Here is a 22,870-nt window from a genome sequence, read left to right on the forward strand (position 1 = left end):
AATACAAACTCACATCCTGAAACCCTAATGTAGAGTATTATGTTAACATACAACAACTAATTAGCAGAGACGCAACATTCATGGAGTATATAATAACACATATATTTTCAATTTCATTTCTAAGTTTTGCAGCCTAATGTGAGTGAACAAATATCAGACATCTTGGAGGCTTAATATAATTCTGTACTAAAATTATAAAGACTATGAAATTGAATAAAGGAACTTACATGACAGCTAAGAGTTATTACTGTATAAAATACAACTAAATGAATATTTTCCATATGCTTAATTCTCACTGATAGAAATTATTCATATAAAAACTTCTTGGCATCTCTTCTGGTGCTTCTCTTAGTACTAGTAACAGCAATTAATCACAAAAATTCCACAACTTTGGGGCATTATGACTAAAACATTAGCATAAAAACAAAATAAAACTCCAGGAGGCAGAAATACATTACAAGCTCCATCATAATACATGTTTGTCTTGCTATTAAAATGTAAACTCTTCCAAAACTTTTCCAAATGACTTACATTCATCAATAAGTGTGATTTTCACTTGTTAAAGTGAAGTTAAAGAAAATATTTAGCATATATTTACCCTTAGTTTTAGAAATGTTACACATTAAATCTAAATTGACTCTCTTCCTTTTTAAATTTGGTGTCTCCACTTTATCTTTTAAATATGGAAAATAACTTCTACGTAGGTCAGACTTGATTTTGCCAGTTTCTGCAGGCTCAGTTGACTTTGCGGTTTTGTAAAAGAAATGAAGTGCAAGAGTCCATGTCCATCATCCACAGAGAGGCCACCTCAGATGAGTCTACGACTCCCAACAAAGTGGAATGAACTGACCTACCCGAAGGAGCCCAGTCTAGGTTCATCAAGCCATTGGTGTGAAACTCTGCACCTTGGGGTTTGCATACATTTCCACCAACATTGGCGTCTCCATCCCCAAATGAAAAGCATCATGAACAGAAAAGAAATCAGAGAAAAAGGAGAAGGAGAAGCAGGTCTATGCCAAAAGGGTCATTTCTTTCATGAGGCAACGCTTCACGCGACACTTCCGTAAGGGGACGTCAAAACTGCTGCCACGCTCCAGGACTCTTCTATTTTCCTCAGGATGAAAGGTTTGAAAAAGTGGACCTCTGTGAGGAAATGCTGCAGACTTCCAAATTGGTGAAAGAACTTCCAGCGTCGCTTGGATACTCTGGGTAGGAGGAACTGGAGGAGATGATATTTTTGAGCCTCTGGAGGGCAATGATTAAAAGGAGAAGCAGAAACGCTAAAAGGCTGAGGAATATGGACACATAGATGTAGACGTTTGACAGGTGGCCTGAGGCTGGGTCCACTGACGTGGACAAGGATGTGGGAAACAGCTCAAGAAAAGTTCCATTCTCCACACTTCCCGAAAATCCCGAGGAAGCGTCAGGTTCAGACATCTTTATGGAGGGTGAAGCAGTGATCTGGTAGATTAAAGTCAAAACTTCACACAGGGCTTACACAGGACAGATTGGCATTTTTTCACGATCGTGTTTGCAGAGTTCACAGGCTGTTAAATCAGCACAACAAAACTTATTTCTCAAAGGCAGCAGGGGATTAGGTGTGCATTGAGACTGGAAAAAAAAGAAAAAGCAACTCAGTGCATTCTTCAGAAAAATCACATTTAAATTTCATTTTTAGTTTTTATTTCAGTAAGGATTAATTAGAAAACTCCCCAGGGGGGAAACAAGATGAAATAACTCCCCTAGGAATCAGTCATGTTTATGTCTTTATATTACAAATGATGATATAAAAATGAACTTTTATTTTCTGTCTACAGTACCCTAGGTGCTATGTTTCTCCAAGGAGCCGAAGATAAAATAAAAGGGAAAATACATTTATGATGTGCTCCATCTGTTGTGATTTCAATAGATGCTCCAAGTATATACTCTGAGATGAGAACACAGAAAGTTAGTTCCAAACCTCCCTCCCCCAGAAAATTAATTCCATACATTCGCCAGCTCATGAGCATAATTCCTGACCAGTAAACCCCTCTAGCACACTTTGGAAAATCACTGCACATGTGAGCTTGCTTTTTATCGAATGTTTATCAGATGCTGATTTGTTTATGAAAATTCTATCTCCTTGAAATCAGGTGCCATTTTTTTTTTCTATTTTTTTTTTTTTTTTTTTTGAGGCGGAGTCTTGCTCTGTCACTCAGGCTGGAGTGCAGTGGCACGAAATTGGCTCACTACAACCCCGCCTCCTGGGTTCAAGCAATTCTGCCTCAGCCTCCCGAGTAGCTGGGAGTACAGGTGCCCGCCTCCATGCCCACCTAATTTTTGTATTTTAGTAGAGACGGGGTTTCAACACATTGGCCAGGCTGGTCTCAAACTCTTGACCTCATGATCCGCCCACCTCGGCCTCCCAAAGTGCTGGGATTACAAGCATGAGCCACCGCGCCTGGCCTCAGGTGCCATTTCTATGTAACTCTTTTCCTTAAACGTACCTAGGTACTTTGTTTTACATACTTCAGGCATTTAATTTAAAAACTTTAGATTCATTTAGAAGAAGAACAAAGGTTAGATTCTCTCTGAATGGTAGAGAGAGTATCAGGTTGGCTGTCAAGAGACTTAGATTTGAGGCCTGAGTTCTCTGTTATCTTGGGGAAACTGGGCAAACTACCTATGTTTTCTGAGCATCACTTTTCTTATCTGTAAAATGGTCCAACACCTGCTTCATCTTCTCATGGTGTTATGCATGGACCAACATGACAGACATGCTGAACTGTAAAGCATTGGAGAAAAACATGAGTTTAGTGTGTGGTGGGAGATAATGGGACTTGGTGGATGGGTGGGTGTAGGGTATTGTGTTTTAAGGGGTGTGGAGGGGGGACCATTTCTTCTTAGCCAGGTGCAAAGAAAAGCTCTTCACTGTGTTCAGGCTGTGAGACAAGAGGATCCCTCCTGCTAGATAAGTCTTTCTTCTAGTCCAGAAAAGATGCTCTTCCTAGCTCTGTATGGCTCTAGATAATTTTGTTGTGCATTTCTAAATCTTGCTCCCATTGTGGTGCAAAACTAACAGGAAAACGTTCATTCTGCCCCTAGCTTTCTCTTCCTAAACTCTGCCCTGCATTTTATCTGGAGAACTTGCCTTTTCCTTCTGTTCTCCAAATTTAATTAAGCAGCTGATTCTTGGAGGGGTTGACATTTGCCACTGTGGCTGGAGCTGAACAGCACTAATGATCCTTGTTAAGGTGGGGACACTTCAGAGAGGGCTGTCCCTGTTGGGTGATGAGCAGTCTAATGAGTCCTAGTGAGTTCTTGAGTAGGCTAGGGATGGTGTCTTAGTAGTTCCTAAAATAATTTGACTCCTACTCCTCATTTTGCATTGCCTGGTGATTTTAATTCCATTAGGCTGCTACAGGTTCCTGACCATCCTCAAGAAAAAAAAAAAAAGAAGAAGAAGAAGAATCGCAGTGGGACTGCAAATGTGTTACACTGTTTTGGCAATACCTAGCTTTTTACAGCACATAAATGTTCCAGCCGTTCATCTCTGGGGAATATAGCAAAGAGTCACAGAGGTAGCATAGAAAAGAAAACTAGGACAGAGCCTCACGGATTGGAAGGGAAAAACTATTTAAAATGTTCAAGTACAACCTCCTAAGTGTAGCAGAGGAAACAGAGAAATAAAGAAGCTAATTGATTTGACAAAAGTCACACGTGTAATTAGAAGACAAGCAAGGGCTTTTGGTAGGAAGGATCAAATGTAAACATAATTTCTTTTCAGCATGGGCAGATAAGGCAGAGACTGTGCATCTTGTGTGTTCCTCATGACTGCTTTGCAGGGCAGGTAAAGCAGGAATTATTCCCATTTTGTAGATGAGAAAACTGACATGCAAAGACATCGCGATTTACTCAGGGTACATAGTTAGACAGTGACAGAAGAGTGACTAGAATCCATGCCTGAACTGTGCCCTTGGTTTTCTCAACTGTGGTAGGAAGAGACAAATTATGCTTTGGATAATTAGTTCCTATCTGCCACTTACTTGGGCAAGCCCACAGTTTAGTCCTGATCTTTCATTTTTCTCATTTGCACAACAGTGATGCGTACCTTTCCTACTTCTCCAGGAGGTCTTGAGTTAAGATGTGATAACGTTTTCCATAATCTTACTTAGAAAATCATGAAAGGCCATCCCAAGTAAAGTACCAGTAGATAGGTAGTTCCTTCTAGAAAGTCTGGAGGAACTTTTAAGGTCTCTCTTAGTCCTACAGTTTTGACAGGTGCACGTCAAAGATTCAGCTGAAATTGGCTGATTTTTCTAAAGCTACCTTCTCTGCTACCCCAGTCTGTATCATTTCCTAGGGGTGGGGCTGGAGGCACAGCCAATGTCACTCTGATATCAGCAATTCAGTGGGTAAATCTCACAGCCGGCTACCAGTCCTCTTGCTAATATCATTTTACAGGGTAAATATTCTAAGAGTAGGTTTTTACTTCCTGAAGATTGCCTTCTTTCAGATCAAAACCCCACCACGGGCCTCAACTGTTGACAGGAGAGTTTATAAGAAATGAGGCTCAGAAGGTTTGGTCAAAGCATCTGATCTTTTAAGTGGCCTTGGAAGAATAGGAGAAAACAAGGAAATGAAACCTTGTGTCCTCAGTTGACATTTCACAACTAAATATCTTCTTCCTTAAGTATTCCCCCCTAAATATTATAGCTGTAGTACCATTTCCAGGGTATGTCTTAATTTAAAATCACAGCTACACAAATTGCATTTCACCATTACATCTACTCTGAAATAACAGAGTATGTGCACTGTTAGAAAGAATTTTAATTTGGATGTTAATTCTCATTCCCTTATTGAAGTTTTAAAAACTGGAGTATCTTCTTTCTCTCTGGTTTGATTTAACAGTAGCTGTCTAATGCTCAGGGTGACCCAGCCTGTATGTGTTCAGGCATTGTGACAGTGTGGAATGAGGCTGGACGTGGCACTGCGGAAATGAAATCAAATGAGTGTGTTTCAGGATGATGCTTCTTGGGCTGTTGCTCCCAAACAGATAAGGTTTGAGGAAAAGAAGAAAGATACTTCATCTTAAATGCATAGCCTTGACCTGTCTCGGGGCAGCGCCAGCAGACTCTCATTTCAGGTGACACCTAAAGCCACATGGGGATTTTGCTGCTTTTTTTTCTCCTCAGAATCACTGTCCTCAGAAGGTGATTTTTGAGAAAGGAAAATGAGACAGCTGGATCACAACATTATAAATGAAGACCTGTGGAAATGTTTTAGCTCATGGTCAGCCAACTTTCCCTTTGTCTCTTGGAATAAAAGCCTGGGCTGGGAAGAAATCTACAAAAAAGCAGCCTCCTAGTGAAGTGAGGAAGGAGGGATGTGCAGTCTCTCACCGTATGCCCAGTGGGGTGGGGAAACGGAGAGACAACATAGACAGCGCAGACCTGGGGTCTCTGGTTCTGAGTGATTTAGCACCACAGCCCTGGGACCTGTTCTAAAGAATGGAAGCTTTCCTTCCCACGGAAGGATTATGAGGACTATAATGTTTGGGAAGAAGAAAAACGTACTCTCTAGCACGTACCTTCATTCTCCATAAATGAAGGAGAGTTGACCAGCTCTCATCTCTGAGTGAGTAGCTCTTACATAAGCATTTCAGGAGCCATGGCAGTCAGCGTGTGGGCACAGCCTGCACCACGTCCTTGACTTCCATGACACAATGGTTTGTAAAACTCAGGCTACCAGCCAGCCTCAAATATGGCACAGCAATTTTAAATTTCATGACCTTTATTCAAATACATTTCTATGTGAATAACAACTATTTGAAAGGTTTTGTTGTTGTGGAAATCTGGGACAAGCTGCTTTGTTCCCTTGCAGACTTTATCTTTAAAGAGTGGCCTGGCTGTTAGATGCCACATCAATGTTCCATCATTATCAGGTTCTGCTGTCATACTCCAAAAGGTGATCCTCTCAAAACCATGAGGAAAGTGGCCATAAAGTATTAACACAACATAATGAAATGCTTTTTCCGGTACACAAAAGGAAGATTTGATAGTGGAATGGAATTAATAGTTTTAGATGATGTGTTAGATCTTTCCCTCTGTAGAACACCAAAAAACGAATATTTCCAGAATCCAGAAAGGAACTTATCACATCTGAGCAAAGCTGTTTTTCATTCTATTTAGAAAATGTATGTTTTATATAAGACCTTGCAGCCATTCCTTTACCCTTTGCATGATTATCTTCTCTCTTAATGCTTTCTCTCTGCTTAGTGGCCTTTTAGGTCATACTAGCTGAGAGAAGATTACTGCTGACAATGCACACTTCCCCCAACCCTTCTCTAAATGTAAATCTTCACTTGCATTCAAAGGCAAACATTCACCCCTGGGCCTTGTGCTACCCTTACTCAAAGCTGACTCAGCCATCCATAGAGTTGCCTATTTGAGAACCGCCTTTACTTAATCAGTACAATGCTTTGGGAGAGTAGAGTTTTGTGTGAACTCTCATTATGAATCCTTCAATTGGCACGAGAAAAACCAAAGTCAAGTTAAGGAAATACACTGCATCTGTCTGCTATTGTGCATTGAGAACACTGAATTAGAGGGGCATGGTATGCGAAGAAAGGTGGGGAGATGGAGATTCTGAATCGTCCATTGGAATTCATGGATCTGGACTGGATGATGTGAGACAAAAGATAAAAATGAACAGTCTTTTAAATCTACAGCTTAAATGAATGATCAGAAAATACACTCAGAATTTTTTCATAGTACTTTGGTGGATAAAAATTATAGCCATGACAAACGAATAGCTTGGTATCAGTGATTTATTTTAAGAATCAATTCCAGGGCAGGTCATTAGGTTGCTTTGGGTTCAGTCCAGTCTCCTCCATCTCTCCCTTAGTGATGGTTTTTGTCTACCTGGATTACTCTTAGGCTTTGTAAACTATCTCCTTAGCAAAAATAAAAATAAATATAAATTATACTCAGAATATTTTTACTTTAGAGAACTTATTTTGTACTAATTCTTTAAAAATTAGTTATCTACATAAGGTATACTTCTCAGAATATTCATAATATATCTTTCTTGATATGTAAAACACAACTGATTGAGGGAAGCTAAAAAAACACCAAAAAACAAAAAAACCCAGGAGAATCTTTCAAAAAAGGATATGAACTTAACTGTTTTGATCATCTACCTCATACAGTCTCAAAAGTAACTATAGGTATAAGTCCCTTGCATTTATTTAGCTTTGTTTTTCTGGGGGAAATCAAACTATTATTCTCTCTTTTTTTTTTTTTTTTTGAGACAGAGTCTCACACTGTCTCCCAGGCTGGAGTACAGTGGCACTATCTCGGCTCACTGCAACCTCTGCCTCCCGGGTTTAAGCGATGCTCCTGCCTCAGCCTCCCTAGTAGCTGGGATTACAGGCATCTGCCACCATGCCTGGCTAATTTTTGTATTTTTAGTAGAGATGGGGTTTCGCCATGTTGGCCAGGCAGGTCTCGAACTCCTGACCTCAGGTGATCTACCCATCTCAGCCTCCCAAACTGCTGGGATTACAGGCATGAGCCACCATGCCCGGATGTTAACTATTATTCTTAATACATTTTTTAGTATGTTTATATCCATGGGAGGATTTTGTATCCAAAGCACTGCCTTAGCAAGAATAATTATTTAAAAATATACTGTCTTAGAATAAAATATATAGCTAAATGGGTAATTTTCTAGACAAAACAGTCAAGTACAAAACCAGGTCCAGGCATAGCATTTTCATGATTATTTTATGGTGTTTACAAAAGACCAAGGAGTAGACTTCTTGCACTTCAGGGAGACTGGACCCATCTTGGCTAACGTAATTGGCCTAAATCAAAACAAGAAAAGGAGTAACCTAAAGGCTGAAGAGAACACGAACTGGTTAAGAAGTAGCAGAATGATGAAAGCCACTTTTAGAGAGCAGGAGAAAAGGTCGTTGGCTGTATACTTGATTGACAGAAAAAGCCAACAGCCAGAGAAATAATGACTTGAAGATCATAAGCAAGATCATAATCAATCAATGGGAAGAAAGAAGGTAAAAACAAGATTGACTTTTCAAGATGTTATAGCATTTTAAATGAGAGCTTTTGGGATCAATTCTTTCCCTCCACCCTGCTCTGATCATTTCCAATATTTTAGAAGTATATTAAGAAAAACATCTTTTAATCTCAGAGCAGCTAAAATTGGTTAAATCATGGCATTAGTAAAGTAAAAAGTCTTGCTTATTCTTAGCAAAACCTTTCAAAAAATTCTTGGGCTGGGCATGGTGACTTATGCCTGTAATCCCAGCACTTTGGGAGGCTGAGGCAGGAGGATCGCTTGAGCCCAGGAGTTCAAGACCAGCCTGGGCAACATGTAGAAAACCTATCTCTACAAAAATTACACAAATTATACAGGCATGATGGCATGTGCCTGTAGTCCCAGTTACTTGGAGGCTGAGGTTGGGAGCATTGCTTGAGCCTGGGAGGTCAAGGCTACAGTGAGCCATGATTGTGCCACTGCATTTCAGCCAGGGTGACAGAGACCCTGTCTAAAAAAATACGTGAAATAAAATAGAATTCTCATAAAACCATGCTGTACTAGGACAATGGAATGGTGCTTGTTTCTTTTTTTGTGTGTCTCATTTTGTTTCTATAGCAAAATAATTTGTATCCAATATATATTTTTTGTCCAATCAGAAAATGTTCATAACAGTCTCCATATAGAGAGTGAAATTTGGAAAGATTTTGTGCTTGTAAAATAAATTTGTGAGTCATAAATCCCTGGGAATCAGTCAGTCAGAGCTTTTTTTTTTTTTAATCCTTTGCATGTAAACTACTAGGTATCCTCAGACCTCAGGGGCCTTTGTGCGCCTCTAAAACTGTCCTAAGAGAGCAGGGAAGAACTTGAAATTCCATCTCTCACAGGCATCCAGGCTAACGAGTTTAATGAGAATCTTTTTGTTGGTCTCTGTTCCTGTAAATGCCTTATTGTTGTTGTTGTTGTTGTTGTTGTGTGTGTATTTTTAATTTATAAGAATGGATATGCAGTAAATATTTTATTCACTCTATAACATAGACCCCACACTTCTTTGCCACTTAAAATACCTTGATAGTTGAGGATTGATGCATAGAAAGAGAGCAATGTAAACTAACCAATGTATCAAGTTCTCTATTTTTGCACATAAGAATACAACAAGGAATAACAACCATTATCTATCCATAAGATCACAGGTATAGGCACAATTTGAAAATAAAAAGTAAAGACTCCCCATTAAGGAGATATTTTCCCTTTATAGTAATGCGAGATCAATGGTAGATTTTGGATCCACTTGTCTGAAAAAAAAATTCAGCATTAGCAAAATAATTACACAGGTCACTATTTATATCTATCTCTACTGACAACGGTAGTCATGTATTTGTTTAAACTAGGGTGCTTTATATAATATCCTATTCCCTAAAAATGGATTAGAACATCACAAATATGCATAACTGTTATGTGTCTTGCATTTCTCAGTAGGAATTCAAGCTAACAGAGTCTTTCACTTAATGACATTTTTAATCAAGGCATAACATTTCCTTGAATTAATGAACCATTGTTTCTCATAACACAACTACAGATAGAACCCTAGTTGATTACATAGTCTGTAAATTGCCCATCTCATCCAGATATTAGCCAAGTGTTTGGCATAACATATACATATGAATTTTGCCAAATAAATTATCTCATTCTTCCAGTCCTCTATGGCTGGCAGTCAAAGTGTGATAATGCTTTCAACAGTAAAATGGCTATTTAAAAAGAATAATGCCTATTAATTGGCAGCTTAGGCAGACTAAGGTTTTGGATACATCCAGTTTTGGCCATATTATATTGTTTTGTAGTCAGCTGAATACTCAGAGAGAAAAAGTAGGAATCAGACTTCAAGATTTCTTCCCTTACAAGGATCCTCCATGTAAGATCCTTGGTGGACCTTGGATCAATTAAAAAAGACCAGCTTTGTTATAAAGCACATTATTAGGACCACTGGGGAAATTTGAATATAGACTGTATATTAGATAATTACATTATATCAATATTAAATTTCCTAGTTGTAATATAGGAGAATGTTCTTGCTCTTAGGAAATGCATATTAAAGTGTCTAGCCATAAAGCTTCATATTATCAGCAACTAACCCTCAAGTGGTTCGGCCAAAATAGCAAAAAAATTACACACACACACGCATATACATACATATGTACATAAAACAAATGTGTCAAAATGTTAACAACTGGTTAATTGACAGATATATAGGTATTTATTGTTATTCTTGCAACTTTTCAACAGTTTTAGAAATTTTCAACATACAAGTTGAGGAAGAAAATAATTTATTCCAAGGAACTCAAGAAAATATGCTTGGAAAAATATGCAGTAAGTCAGCCAAAATGTTAGACGCTTCTAAGGAAATACAACGATAGAAGCCAGATTCTTCCGTGGGCATCAGAAAAGTCAACTACTTGCTGCTACCATCAGCTCATGATGCCCAGTAAGCCACAAACACTTGCAGTGAAGCATCAGAGGATGAACTAGAGGAAGTTGAATATGACCAGGAAACTGTGTCTATGGTGGTAGAAGAGGCTGCCTGAAGACCAGGAATGATGACTCACTAGTAAGCCTTATTCACAACTCTACTCCTGCCACCACCCACTGGACTGAATCTCATCTGGGCCTCCAGGAGCAAGTAATCCTGTTATGTGCATCTTACATCATCAGTCATCTTCAGAGGCAGCCAAGGATATCTCTCCTGCAGTTTAAACACCCAGTCAAAGCTTGGGACTAGCAGTTTTCTAATGAGGACCAATGAGTAGGTGATCTGTGAGAAGATCAGGGAGAACCCACAAGAGCCAATGTGGTCCAGGTTCAAAGTGAAGTAGGGACTTCAGGAAACAGAAGGAGCAGATAAACTAAACAGAAGTAGAGACTTTACTTGGGCAGCTGAGTCAAAGAGGCTGCAAATAGCAAGTTCCACAGATAAAAAAAACCTCAAACTCTTTACAACTCTTATAACTAGCAACCACCTTCTTAATTACCTTGGTTTGGGTGAGTTCTCTAGTGCAGCAAGAGTCTTAACTTGGCCCCATGAACTCACTTACAGTCCAGGGCAGACTCTTGTCATAGGGGCCAATGAACAGTTCAGAAATTGAAGCTAGTCATGGCAAAATACAGCTACAATTTTAAAAAATAGGAAACATTGACATGAATAGTGCTTTTCCCCAGTCATCAGCAATCATATGACTAAGGATACAGGTAGGGACTTGAAATGGTCAGTACCCGATGAGTCTGATATCAGACAGAGGTTACATAAAACATGATCTATACAAGGAGACTAAGTGCTCTCTCATGGCTGCAAAATTACTCATTACCTGGATTTCCAAGGACACCTGGGAAGGGAGAAAACAGAAAGAGGACGTTGTGTCCTTCATTAGGAAAGCACTTTCATATGGGTTTCCCGTGGTCCTGCTAATCCTCAGTGTGAACACAGCGGCCGAGCCTGCCAACGCTCTCTTTCTCTCACAGGCGGCACAGCGAACTCAAAAGTCTGGTTAACAAAGAAAATGTCTACATGTTCCTCATAACATGGAACAAAATGATATGGCAGACTATCAAGTGTGGGTGGAAATCAAGTCCTCAGCAGCCTGTTGTCATTTTAGATAACGATTCAAGACCAGAGTCTATCAAAGACAATATGGAAGCAATAGACAAGTGTAGGCTCAAATTCTCCCAGAGCGTATTTCAACTTGAAAATGTAAGAAGGTGAAACTGAAAAATAATGAGGAATTATTTGTGGAAAACAGACTGCCAAAGTAGTGACCTATAGAAAATAGTTACACATTCTTTTAAAAATATAAATAAATATGTTTTTACTTGAGGAAATTACGGATAATCTTTAATACAAGATTTAACTGACTTTGACTGTTCTTTATCAAGGCTGAGTTCTTTACCTTACTTTTAGAGGTTGTGAGCTCTGCATTGTAAATTCACTTGTAGAAATAGCCTACACTGTCACCCATTATTCACTATTCTTACATCCGGTATTAGTTCTTTTTGGTTTCAATGGTGTGGGCTGGGATGCAGGGACACATTATGGCAGAAGAGTGATGGGAGGTACAAGAGAGAGGAAAGAGGTGATGAGGGCATCCTCAAGTCATTGAGGAGTAGCAGTCTGTCTTCAGAGCATGACTGGCAGAGGAAGGGAAACCCAGGATGCTTGTGGAGGAGAAAGAATGTGCAGACAAATCAGTTTGAGAAACAAGAACAGGGGCAACATAAATGATGGCCGCCAGTATTTATCAAATAAAAGCATGTACCATTTTGGATGTGTGTCTGTATATGTATGTGTATTTTATTTAATTGCCACAACACATTAAGTCAGTTAGTATTATGTCCCACCATCTTTTTTAGCAAATGAGAAAATTAAAACTCAGAGAATTTTTTTTTTTCACAGAGTCTTGCTCTGTCGCCCAGGCTGGAGTGCAGGGTTGGAATCTCAGCTCACCGCAACGTCTGCTTCCTGGGTTCAAGCGATTCTCGTGCCTCAGTCTCCCCAGTAGCTGAGAGTAGAGGCACCCACCACCATGTCCGGCTAATTTTTGTATTTTAGTAGAGACGGGGTTTCACCATGTTGCCCAGGGTGGTCTTAAACTCCTGAGCTCAGGAAATATGCCTGCCTCCACCTTCCAAAGTGCTGGGATTACAGGCGTAAGCCACTGTGCCCCACAAGCTCAGAGAATTTAAAGGCTTGTTCGAGCTCACCCAACCACTTAGAGGCAGGGCTAGAATTCAAATCTACATCTCTCCATCTCTAAATTGTATGTTCATTCCATTCCTTCTCTCTGGGGAGGCTGTATTTGTTGAGGAGGAATGTATTTGAAACTTGTAGTCACTAATGTTGTTCATGAAATGTTTCTGATGTCCCTTCCTTAGGACTGTCGTAGGATTGCATGTTCCCAGTCCCTCTGAATTTAGGGTGACTGTATGACTTGTTTTGACCACTGAAATGTATGAAAGGTGACATGTCCCTTCTGGATAGAAAATGTAAGACCTAGTGTGAGATTTGCCACACCCCTTCCCTCTGCTGCAGTTATTGTATAATGGTGTAAGTACCTGCCAGTGTCTATCAGTCTGCATCCTTGAGTGACCACAGTTGAGTATCTTCACCCCTTGTTGGCCCCATCGACACTTATGTCAACATGAATAAACTTTTATTGTTTTAAGCCACTGAGATTTGGGGCTTATTTGTTACTGTAGCATCATTCTCCTTCTACTAACTAATATAAGGTCTCACTATACTTTGATGGCTGAGTTTATTATGGGTCTCTAAGAATTTGACCATAAATAAGTCAACTTATGAATAACTGAGTGTTGTATGAATTGTGTATGTAATATATTAAAACTCTCTTTTGGCACTGGTGAGAAAGAAGGTTTTAAAGGCTGTTTTGGTTAGCTTTTAATTTCATAGAAGCATTAGGTTTAAGGGCATGAAATTTAGCTACTGGTAGAGCCAAAGACATGTTCCTTAACAAGCTCGAATATGATGAGCTGCTACTGTATAAGGATAATCCTGACCAGCTGTCACTTAAACAGGCCAAATGGTTTCCAATGGGAACCGGTGAGCAGCAATAAGGATATTAAGACTAACTCATGGCTTCTAGTGGAAAAAACAACTCATCATACAAGGGTCAGTGGTATTGCCTTTGGTTAAGAAAAACTAACTACTAGGGAGGTTGAGGCAGGAGAATCACTTGAACCCAGGAGGCAGAGGTTGCAGTGAGCCAAGATCGTGCCATTGCACTGCAGCCCGGGTGACTGTGCAAGACTCCATCTCAAAAAATAAATAAATAACTAAAATAAAGAAGAAAAAGAAAAACTATATTATTTGCTGCATTCAATCATACATTGCACAAATACTTCTTAACCATGTACAGGAAGGGATAGAATATTATCATTATGTGCATAAGTCTAATGCATCTATAATTTGTATAGTTGCCAGCTACAGTGAGAAAGCTAAGACTTCTCTTATACGATCTGTCCCTTGTGATCTGGCCACAGGCTACTTTTCCAGTCTCATTTTTACCCTTGTACCTAAGATTCATGTTCCAGCTATAACATACTGTTTTCAATTCCCCAATTAAAAAATACTTGTGTTTAATCCTTATATGTGTACATATCATCTCCCTAACTCGAACCCAAATCCAATTTATTCACTGCAGGTCTCTACCCCAGCCCTCCATTCTCTGTCTCATCTGTTTATTATTCACCTAATAGAAATCCCTACCTACTTTCTCTATGCAAATTTCTGGCTCCTTCCTCTGCATTCTCAGCATACTTTCTGTACCTTTCTACGCTAGCATTTCTCACATTTTATTTTACTTATGGTATTTATTCACCTATCTGCTTTAACAGACTGGGAAGTCCTAGAATAAAGAAATAACAATTCACTTATCTTATATCCACAGACCAGTACAGAATGTGGCATAAAGATGATCAATCAGCATTTGTTAGATGGCTGCATGAATGAAAGAATAAGGGAATAAAGAAACTTGAAGCTTCTTGGAGAGATAGCTCATGTTTATTCTGTCTTTACAAGCAAACGAATATTTATTTAACAAATGAATAAATGATCTTATATAAAATCATAAAGATTACTCAAAGGGGGTAAGCATCAACAGTAAAGAATAATGATGATAAACCCTCTCTAAATTTTAGAAATGCTTCAGTTATGGCAATAAAATTAATAATTTCTGGTTCCAGGGGAAACTGCCCATACTTTAAAAAATAAACCAGTTAACCAACAATGTCTAAGAAAGCATAGATTTCATTTGGTCAAGTGTTCACCAGGATAATTGAGGAAAGGATGGAGGAGTATGCTGGAAATATTGAAATACATTCTTGTGAACAAGCTGGAGGATTGTAACAAATGTATTCTGAAGGGTACAATAAAAGTCAAGAGAATTTACCATAGTGAGACGATGAAGCTCTGGCTGAATATGAACCAGAATGCATTTTTAAAAGAATTCCTTAAATTAAACTCCATGATAATTCCATCCTTTGAAAATGACACAAGTCTTTTATCATCACAACCTATGACACTGTGCTCATCTGTGGAAATAAAAAGGGCCAAGGAAAATACCCACTTCATGATCATTGTAGGGGAAGCTTATAATTCACTACATTCAGGAATATCACATACCGTAGGATTGTTAGCTACTCCACCTCAATGCTGAACCAAACCAAACCAAAATGCAACAAAAATGCTCGAAAAATTCAATAGCAAATCAGCACAGAAAAAGAAAATGTTTACATTTTTAGAAAATTTTCAATTTGACTACAAAGTACTACTTTGGAGATCTGAGCTACTCAAAGCAGCCACCTGGCTCCCTCAGTGACATGTTGGTTACAGGTCCCTGTGAAATGAGAAACTTGCAATAAATACAGTGCTTCCTTCATCAAGAAAGTCTTGCTACAAAAGAAGAAAGAGAAAGAAAAGAAATAGTTAAACTAAAAAGTATGCCTAGTGCCTTATTTGATTTATATTCTGGCACGAGTTCTGTATCTCATGACGAATAAGTAATAATTCAAATGGGTGCTGGTGCATGGACTGTGCTTCGAGTAGTACTCGACGCAGATCATAGCCATGGTGATGTGAGCAGCACTATGCCTTACCAGCACTATGCCAGGGAACGAATCCAAAAACCTCAGCTTCTTAGGAAAATAATAAGAGGAATGAAAACAGATGAGCACAAGAGAAGCAAATATTCTCTTTTTTCATTAATCATACAACTAACTGCAAATATGTATCAGATACCTAATTTATTCTTTTGTTTTCCTTTGTAGTCCCTCTCAAGCTTAACTTTCCCCTGTTAAAAAACAGGAGAATTGCTTGAACCTGGGAGGCAGAGGTTGTAGTGAGCAGAGATTGCACCACTGCACTCCAGCCTGACAACAGAGAGAGACTCCGTCCAAAACCAGAAACAACAAAACAATAACAACAACAACAGCAACAAAACAAAACAAAACAAAACAAAAAATAAGTAAAACCATCAAAAACCAAAACCACACAAGCAGCAATAACAACAAAAGAAAAAAATTTTCACAGAATCAGAGAGCTACAAGTCTTTAGCAGTCAGGAAAATGACGCCCCCAAAAGTTAAGTGAAATTTGAAGGTCACTGTTTATATGTCACTTGTTTTTGAAAAAGGATATGTAGTAGGAACTCCAGCTAGTGACAGAGACCACAAATTGAGGGTCCAGCACCCACTTTCCAGCCCTAAATCCACTCTGTATTCAGAACTGAGCTGAGTGGCTAACAAGAGGAAGGCAGACAAAAAAGACGTTGATTTGTTTTAAACCGGAGGCTTTTCATCATATGAATCAAAATATGTGCCAAGCAGGGAGTTCACTGGAAAAATGTAAGACCAAAACTGACAGGGATAATAAGGCGACACTTGAACAGACTTGGAAGGATCTTGGAAGCTCATTCCATTCAACTGGACCCATTTTGTTGGCAAGAAGTCTTTCTGAAGGTCTGAGACTAGCATCCAAGCTCACCAAGGACTTTCCCATGAGTAGTTGTTAGAACGACAGCTTTGCCTTGAGGGGAGAGGGGAACGGCAGAGGGTAGAGATTGAGTATCCCTTATCCAAAATGCTCTGGACCAGTAGTGTTTCTGATTTTGATATTTTTTTTTGGATTTTGGAACATTTGAATATTCATGAGATATCTTGGGGATGGGACCCAAGTCTAAACATAAAATTCATTCATGTTTCATATACACATAGCCTGAAGGTAATTTTATACAATATGTTTAATTTTTTTTTTGCATGAAACAAAGTTGTGTGCATTGAACCATCAGAAAGCAAAAATGTCACTATCTTAGCCACCCATGGGGACAATTTGTGGTTATTTGGTATCACCATAATTCCTGACTGAATTTATATGCTACTCATAGCAATTATTTTCTTACACTTATTCACACATAAATACGAAACACTAAAATATATGACATCATTAATTCACAGAAAAAAATGTGTTCAAGGGTAACTAAGCAGGCCAGGTGCAGTGGCTCACACCTGTAATCCCAGCACTTTGGGAGGCTGAGGCGGGTGGATCACTTGAAGTCAGGAGTTCAAGACCAGACTGGCCAATGTGGTGAAACCCCGTCTCTATTAAAAATACAAAAATTATCTAGGTGTGGTGGCAGGCACCTGTGATCCCAGCTACTCAGGAGGCTGAGACAGGAGAATTGCTTGAACCCGGGAGACCTGTTGCAGTGAGCCGAGATCGTGCCACTGCAGTGTTCAGCCTGGGTGATAGAGCAAGACTCTATCTCAAAGCAAACAAACAAACAGCAAACAAACAAACAAAAACATTGACTAAGCAGTACAGTTGCATCTCAAGAATCAGCTGTTCAACAGCACCGACAACAAACAGCAGGCTTCCAGTCTCAACCTGCCATGCTGCCTTTTGATGAAAAGGGTACTGTGCACTGTGGCATCATGCCAATGCTCAAAAGTTTAAGATTTGGGGACACTTCAGACTTTCAATTTTTAGATTAGGGATGCTCAACATGCATTAGTACATTTTTTTTTTTTGAGTCTGGTACCATTTATATGGGTGTGTCAAATTAAGCACATAAATTATGTGTTTATGATTTGTCTTTATGATCTGTGTAGTTTTCTATATGAATGTTAACTTCTAATAAATTTTTTTTTTAAGGAAAAGAGTATTATGTGCCAGGCATAGGGAAGAACGGGTCATAGTGAGGAAGGTCTACTGCTTGTTGCATGAACTATTTGAGTCCTTCTCTTTCCACACAAACTAGGTAGCATTATAGGATAATAGTGTAAATGATACATTTTAAGAATTTATCCAATGGAGAAAAAATCAGAGAAGTTTAAAAGTACACGCACAAAGATGTATTCTGTCATGCACAAAGATGTATTCTGCAGCTAAACATTGAAGCTACTAAAATGTCCATGAGTCAAGGATTAGTTAAAGAGTCACAGAGTGGAGTCTCTTGATCCTATTATATTAAAAAGGACTATATATATATATATATATATATAAATTTAATTTAATTTTAAGTTCCAGGATACATGTGCAGGACATGTAGGTTTGTTACATAAGTAAACACGTGCTATGGTGGTTTGTTGCGCCTATCATCCCATCACGTAGGTATTAAGCCCAGCATGCATTAGCTAATTTTCCCTGATGCTCTCCCTCCCACCACCCCACCCCGAAGGGCTCCAGTGTGTGTTGTTCCCCTCCCTGTGAAAAAGGACCGTATTTTCTACCATGAAAAGATGCTGAACATCTATGACTAAGTCAAGAAAGTAACCTTCAGAATAGTGTAGAGTATGATTCCATTTTTGTAAAACAACAAGTACTACTGCTACTACTATTATACACACATATTTTAGATGCTAAAACAGCAAAACAAAACAAGAGGTTATATATCGAGCTGTTAACATATGTTTTTGTTAGAGGGTACTACTATTATGGGGCATGTTAGCATTCTATTTTGTGCATTTCTATATTTATATTTTGACAAAAAGAATGTGTATTAACATCAGAAAAAATAATAAAGGTATTCTCATTAAGAAATAGAAATAAAATTTGATTATAGCATATGCCATGAAAATACTGCTGGTTTTTAAGCCCAGGACTTGTTTTTTCTCTTCGCCCTCCTCCTTCTCCTCTCTTTTTCTGTACTGTCTATACTTAACACAAACCTTTGAAATAGTTCATTTCTACCATTTTTTTTCAAAGTTTGACTCTCAGGCTGATGCCAGAAAGTCAATCTTCCTAATAGGGCTTAAATGTACTTTGAGGAAGCATCGCATTTTACAGGATGTTGTCGATGTTCTACTTAAGAAATGAGAATAGTATATCCCTCTTCATACTTAGAGATATGTTAAAGTGTGTACGACTGACGGCTCAGATATCTTTATCTTTTTTTTTCAAAAAAAATGTTCCAAACTTAGTAAAGGCTAAATAATGACTATTTCCTATATTCATAAGGAACTCTTGAAGGATGCATTTAATGTCATGAGACTGAGTATGAAGACATGTTATCCTAGGGACACATCTGCCACAAATCAGAATCAGAACAGAAGGGACCACAGAATTTGGCCCAGTAGACTGTTGCCCGGCCCCTGAAATGGCCAGTGAATGCACAGATGGACTTCCTGAATTCTAAATCAAAGGTTGGGCCACGTATGCATACCAAAGCCTTCTTCATCTAAGTCTTTGGCTTGAATCCTCTAGGCACATATGTTGGCTAAAAGAAATCCTGCCAACTTGTGGGCTTAAAGCTTGACCTTCTTCCTTGTTGGGTTCCCTATTCCATTAACTAACTTGAAGGCTTTATTATTATTATTTTTTTTAGCTCTCATTATAAACAATCATGAAAGTCTATAAAAATTAGGCCTATAATACTTTGTATTAATATACTAATATAATATAATAGACTTCACAAGTAGATATTTGAAGAAAACAACATTCTCTGCGGCACTACGTTTTGACTTTTAGTTTCATTTGACAAATATTTACTGAATGGCTTATAGGTTAAGTGGGACCTACATAGGGCCATTCAGAAATGTATTTTTTCAGATTCTTAAATTACTACTTAAAAAACTCAGATGAACGAAACATAAACATTCAGCCATAATTTTATTTTTCACTTCTTCATTATAAACTAATTAAGTATAAAAATGCTCATACAAACTCTACAAACTTTAAACAAAAAAGGAGCCCCCAAAAATGTTGTAATCTAAGTACAGGGAGAAGAGTAAGCCAGAGAAGAACGATCATCAAATGAGCTCAGACTTGATCTAGCATAGAGGCTGAATCAGAATTTTGCCTGTGATGAGTTAGTCTTTCTTTTTGATAATGAATGTATAACTCCAAGTTTGCTTAAAGGTTAGTATGGTTGGTCATTCTTACAAATCAGCTCTGTCATTCTTCATCTGCTCTCACTAAACAAGAACAAGAAAAAAGAAAAAGAAACCCAGGAAACCTGCAAATAAACTCGTGGATTTGATGCCACATGCAATCACATGGTTATTTCTCTCTTAACTCCTGATGCTCTTGTCCACATCGTAGACATCTAGTAAAATCTGTTGAACTGAACGAACCAACAGCAAGGAAGAATGGACTCGATCTTACCTTACAACAGGTTTCTTTAATGAGAACAATCAGTGTGTGTGTGCAGCTCTTCAAAACACTTTGCCTTATATAGAGGAATCAAAAATAATAAGCCCCTCAAAGCCAAAACGCGAAAATGGAATATCCCACCCACGTGCTGGATCTCAGTATTTCCAGATTACTTCCGAGGTTGGCAGATGCTCTGGCGGCCCTACGATGTCCAGCATTTGAAGGTGCCTAGGGCATGGGCTGAGGGAGGCTCTGAGACCAGGCAGCCTCACTCACAAGCCCTCCAAAAGGCAATTTGCATTACAGATCAGCTAAAAACGGTGTTCCGTGTGTGGTGGTGGCGGGGGAAAAGACACCACTCTACTTAGTAGAATGAAGAGAATTTAGTTACAAAAAGATATTTAAGAACCTCTATGGGCACGATCACAAATAAGCTGAGACACCCAGACTAGTTGTATAATTCAGCAATTAAATATCGCTTTTTTTTTTCAGAGGGCGCATGGGGCTCCGCAAGACTGCATTAAGAGGCAAACCCTTTAAGAAAAGATTGTTACTTGTGCCTCTTTTCCTGTTGACAGGCTGTTGTCTGAACAATGAATCCTGGAAGCACCTAGGAGAAGGCACCTAGGAGAAAGGTCTTAGGGAGTAGTCCCGCGGGTCCGCCCCAGGACAGTAACGCTATCAGTTTCCCCGCCCTTTGCACCTGTAGTGTAGACTGTACCAGATGCGATGGCTTTGAGACGTCCTCTAGCCATCGGAGCCCATCATCTGCCACAAAGAATCACCGAAGTACTTACTTTAGCAGAACATTTTCCGAAGGAAAATTAACAGGGAGAGGAAATGAAGAACATTAACAAACAGACCCCGTCTCCAGAGTCTGAGATCAAACCCGAGTCCGATGGAGCCCGGGCATCTGGTGGAGGAAAGCGGGCAGGCATAGATATGTCTGTGAATGAATCCCTCTGCTCCCTGGGGGAGGGCACATTCCATATACCTTTCCTAAATCAGAATTGAAGCAATTTGCCCATCATTCCTCACACCTCGACAGGGAAAGGCAGGATTCCAGTGTCTCATCAGACCCAGGAAAAGGGGAAGGGTCGCTGGCGCAGTTACCTACTGGGTTTCCGGGAGCTAGGGAAAACACCCCTGGGAAACGCAAGTGTTCAGCGCCACATAAAACTTCCCCGGATTTAGGGCCACCCGAAGACGGGCGAAAAGACTCTCCAGAGCCTTAAGGTGCAAAGCCAGCTGTCAGTGTGCGCATGGCGAGTCCCCATTCCCGGGAAGGGACGCAAATGACCCTAGAAAATCAGACAGGAGCAAAACAAACCCAAGAATGACACTCCACACACCACAAAGGCAAAAGCAAACAAAATGCACCTAGACACACACTCTGCAAAGTGCAGAACTGTCGACACTTGCATGGAGGAATCCACCTTGCAGAGCGAGGGTAGACCTTCCTGGCTCCCCGTGTCTGGGACCGAGGCAGGTCACGCCGGGGCCAAGGACATTGCTCTCAGGTCCCCTCGCAGCTCCTACTGCAGCCCGTGGAGTCACCCCGAGACTCGGAGAGCCGGGCTGCGATTGCTTCTCGGGACAGTAAAGACACCGCGAAAGGGATAGATTTGAGGGTGTTCCACAGAAAGGAACCAGATCTCCGGGAGCCCAGATCTCGGGGAGTCTGGGAGGCAGCACGCCTCCAGGACCCGAGGCCGCCCCAGGCAAGGAGTCGGGGCGCCCTCCGCGTAGGGCAAGTTCACCCCCAGAGCTCGGGACCCTGCAAGTCTCCCTCACTGACCTGCAAGTCAGGACATGCGACTTCCCGGCCGGTCTCCTGCGCTCGCGGTGGGGCTGTGCTCCCGTCTGGACGATCGGCGCCCGCGAAGCCGTCCTCGGAAATGTCGGGCGCAGCGGCGCGGCGCGCAGTCTGGGCGCACGGCGGACAGCGGGCGCAGCGGGAGTGGACCGTGGCCGCCTGCTCTGCACAGCCCGCGCGTCGTCCCTCCGCCCCTACCGGCCGCACAACCAATGGCCGCGAGCGGGGCCCACTCCTCACCGCCCCCAAGTCTCGGCTCTGGCGGGCGCTTGGGTCCAGCTCGGGCGAGGGAGGAGCTTGCGCCACTGTTGGAAAATCCCGGAGGACTAGGAGGCGTTGTGCAGGGAGCCCCATCTGGGGAAGGCAGGTGTAGTGGGTGAACTTTTGTGTGTATGTGTGTGTGTGGCGGGGGGGCGTTTTTTTTTTTTAGGGCTTAGGGGCCTGTCTCTGCAGATGAAAGCATCCACTTCTTGCCAACTTTCTCCTCCTCTGACATCTTTTATGAGTTCCTCGCAGCCCCCACCCAAAACAACTACTCTGGGTGCATCATCGCAAGCCCAGCTGTGACTGAACTGCGTGGGGCATGGCCTCATCCCGTGATGAGCTTCACCACAGACAGCCCTCGCTCAGCCTTCGCCGCGTGCCCCTCTGAATCCTATACCAAATCACCAAATGAGTCGAATAGGATTGGCATTTCTGTCATTGCCAGGGAGACAGGCAGTCCTGAGTCCCTACTAGGGAACTGGAGTGTCATATATCATAATAGAACTCCGGAAAACGACGCTTTAACTGATACGACCAACTTCAGTTACTAGTCAGTGCTGCTACCTTGACCAGAAGACTCTCTCTCTGTATTCCTGTTTTTCA

The 22,870-nt window shown here is 40.5% G+C and overlaps 1 protein-coding gene across 1 annotated transcript; it reads right to left on the reverse strand.

Annotated features, from left to right (window-relative positions):
• Positions 1 to 1,113: 1,113 nt before the first annotated feature.
• On the reverse strand, positions 1,114 to 22,256 carry SERTM1 (serine-rich and transmembrane domain containing 1). Its single transcript, XM_011943016.1, has 2 exons — positions 21,986 to 22,256; positions 1,114 to 1,611 (listed from the first exon to the last, which is right to left on the reverse strand). The coding sequence occupies exon 2, from the start codon at positions 1,435 to 1,437 to the stop codon at positions 1,114 to 1,116; it is 324 nt and encodes a 107-aa protein (XP_011798406.1). The 5' UTR covers positions 1,438 to 1,611; positions 21,986 to 22,256.
• Between the last annotated feature and the right edge of the window lie 614 nt (positions 22,257 to 22,870).

The sequence above is a fragment of the Colobus angolensis genome, unplaced genomic scaffold (assembly GCF_000951035.1).
Source record: "Colobus angolensis palliatus isolate OR3802 unplaced genomic scaffold, Cang.pa_1.0 Scaffold214, whole genome shotgun sequence".
NCBI lineage: Eukaryota > Metazoa > Chordata > Mammalia > Primates > Cercopithecidae > Colobus > Colobus angolensis.